We start from the raw sequence: 2,310 nt of genomic DNA on the forward strand, positions 1-2,310 counted from the left end.
TCAGATGTTGAGATCATGGATCGTTTCCAGCCGCGAAAACGGTCGGCGCAGCGCCAAAGGTACAAGTTCAATCTAGATCAACCTAGCTTGCAGCGGAAGGGAAAGAATTCCAACGACCAGACCCTAGTTAGCTAGGTCCGGATGCTGGGGTTTATTGCCACTTACCTCGAATGTCTGAACCTCGAAGAGCTTGACCGGCCGCCCTGAACATCTCAACGGCGGGGCAGCCTGAAGCAGCCTCGACGGCCGGCCGCCGGCGGGGACGACAAGACGGCGAGCTTGCACAGCCTGCCGTGATAACCAGCCCGGGGAAGCTAGCTAGCTAACTCCACCGAGGAAAAAGTGAAATACTCCACACATTACATAGCAGTACTTACTTACGTTTACGTAGGAGTTAACAGACGGAACGTGGAGATCTCGAGCTACTGAGCTACATGATGGCGCACGCCGCGTTGGCGTTCTCGTCGGAGAAGGCCCCGGTGTACCTAGTCTCGGTGGACGATGCGCGCGAGAACGGCCGCGACGCGGAGGCGGCGCCCCCGCCGCCGTAATTGGCCGTGACGTCCCGGACGTACCCGGCGGGCGCCTTCCTGTCGTAGGTGCCGGCCGCGTAGGGGTGCGCGACGGCCGCGTAGGGCACGTACGGCCACGGCTCGACGCGCTTGCCAGTCTTGCGCGCGACGCGGCGCATGACCTTGGTCGCGTCGACGTAGCCGGTGACGGTGACCCTGTTCTGCCTGGGCGCCACCTCGATGCCGGTGACGCCGTCCATGGCCTCGAGCGTCTTGCGGATCTTGCTCTCGCATCCCTCGCAGTCGATGTGGACCTTCATATCCACCGTCTCAAGCTGCCGCCCCTTCTGCAGGTGCCGCTGCGTGAGCGGCGCCGGGCACCCGCACAACCCCGACATGGCTTCCAAGAACCCCATCGAGCTCTGATAATGAAGGCGGGGAGGAAGAATATATACAGTGTTATCGTTGGTGGTTGGTACTCCGGGGATCGGTCGAGCGAGGATTTATATACGGCCGGGCGCGGCGAGCAGGACTCAAAGAGCGACATGAGCCACCTGTTCCCTAGGATCGTGTCGTGAGATTGACGAAGGGGATTGGTCGTGGTAGTGTGGGCGCTGAGGTCGCGTCGACACAGCAGAGCTCGTTGTCGGAGGCGCACACGTCGCGTAATATTGCATTAGGTCCGTTCAGGACCAGACCAGGCTCCGACTGCCGCTGCCATCGTCGGATCTGTGCGCCCGTTGCTTTGTGCCGACTAGAGGTCGCCGTCGCCGGACCATAAGCATAAGGGACCACAAGTCGGCAGCGAATATTCATTTTTTTTCCCTTTTTATGGCAACAAAAACCTCCTCTTTCGTTGGAGTTTTCGGTGAGCGGTTTCCCGTAAGCTTCACGAGTGGAATGACACGCTTGGCGTGTAGAGCACTGTGATGTTCCGTTTTTCTCTGACGAGTAGAAGGAAACGCTTTGCGTATAGAGCAGTGTGATGTTTCGATTCCCTTTGACGTGTAGAATGGCGTGTCATGTTAACTATTGTATGATGTTTCGATTTTTCTTTAGTCGTGATCTTGATTGTTTTTCGGGACGGGATTCGCTAGTTTTCAGTTAGCTGAGAACTAACTTCGTGCTCAGTTAAATTCTACATCATCAGATTTGCTTCGTGATTCGTGCTATTTATCGGTTGCAAAATAAAATTAGTTCCCAGTCCACTGAGAAATAACCACACCCTTTTGGAAGGCTATTTTTTTCTTCACGTCTGTGGCTATGTTCGTGGCAGATTAGAATCTATAAGTTTAGCACAATATAGTTCAAGAAGGACAAACCGATTCTTCGGAAAGGGGCTATGAATATACTCCTGTCTATTCTATTTTAGTTCTTTTTTTTAATACTGCGTGAGTAAGGTCGTACAATTGATGCACTAGCTAACTTAACAAAAAAATCCAAACTGATGGAAAAGGCTAGGAATTCAACAATAACCAAAAAATATATATACTACTACATAGATCAACATTAACTACATGAAGCTTCTTCTTTGTTGTACACACATTCTTATTGCATCTTGAGGTGATGAGCCTTCCTGACCACCGTTCAATATTCTACGCATGGACACAGCCGACGTGTGACATGTGGGTTTTCTAAAATAGACTTGTCAATCTTCCACATCACAGTCACTCGTGTCCATCGTTACTTTTTCGCATTCTATGTTGTATCATTGTGGACCATTTGTGTATCTTGGTCGTCACTACCTCCACCATCATTGGCTGTGTGAGATTACATAGCTAGAGAAGCTTATAATTAT

The 2,310-nt window shown here is 51.7% G+C and overlaps 1 protein-coding gene across 1 annotated transcript; it reads right to left on the reverse strand.

Annotated features, from left to right (window-relative positions):
• Nucleotides 1-375: 375 nt before the first annotated feature.
• On the reverse strand, nt 376-1,032 carry LOC124683926 (heavy metal-associated isoprenylated plant protein 26-like). Its single transcript, XM_047218342.1, has one exon. The coding sequence runs from the start codon at nt 926-928 to the stop codon at nt 431-433; it is 498 nt and encodes a 165-aa protein (XP_047074298.1). The 5' UTR covers nt 929-1,032; the 3' UTR covers nt 376-430.
• Nucleotides 1,033-2,310: the final 1,278 nt, after the last annotated feature.

Source organism: Lolium rigidum, chromosome 1 (genome assembly GCF_022539505.1).
Source record: "Lolium rigidum isolate FL_2022 chromosome 1, APGP_CSIRO_Lrig_0.1, whole genome shotgun sequence".
Lineage (NCBI taxonomy): Eukaryota > Viridiplantae > Streptophyta > Magnoliopsida > Poales > Poaceae > Lolium > Lolium rigidum.

What these genes read in the sequence shown, in the direction of transcription:
- LOC124683926 (XM_047218342.1), bottom strand. Translation starts at nt 928, where the DNA reads ATGGGGTTCTTGGAAGCCATGTCGGGGTTGTGCGGGTGCCCGGCGCCG.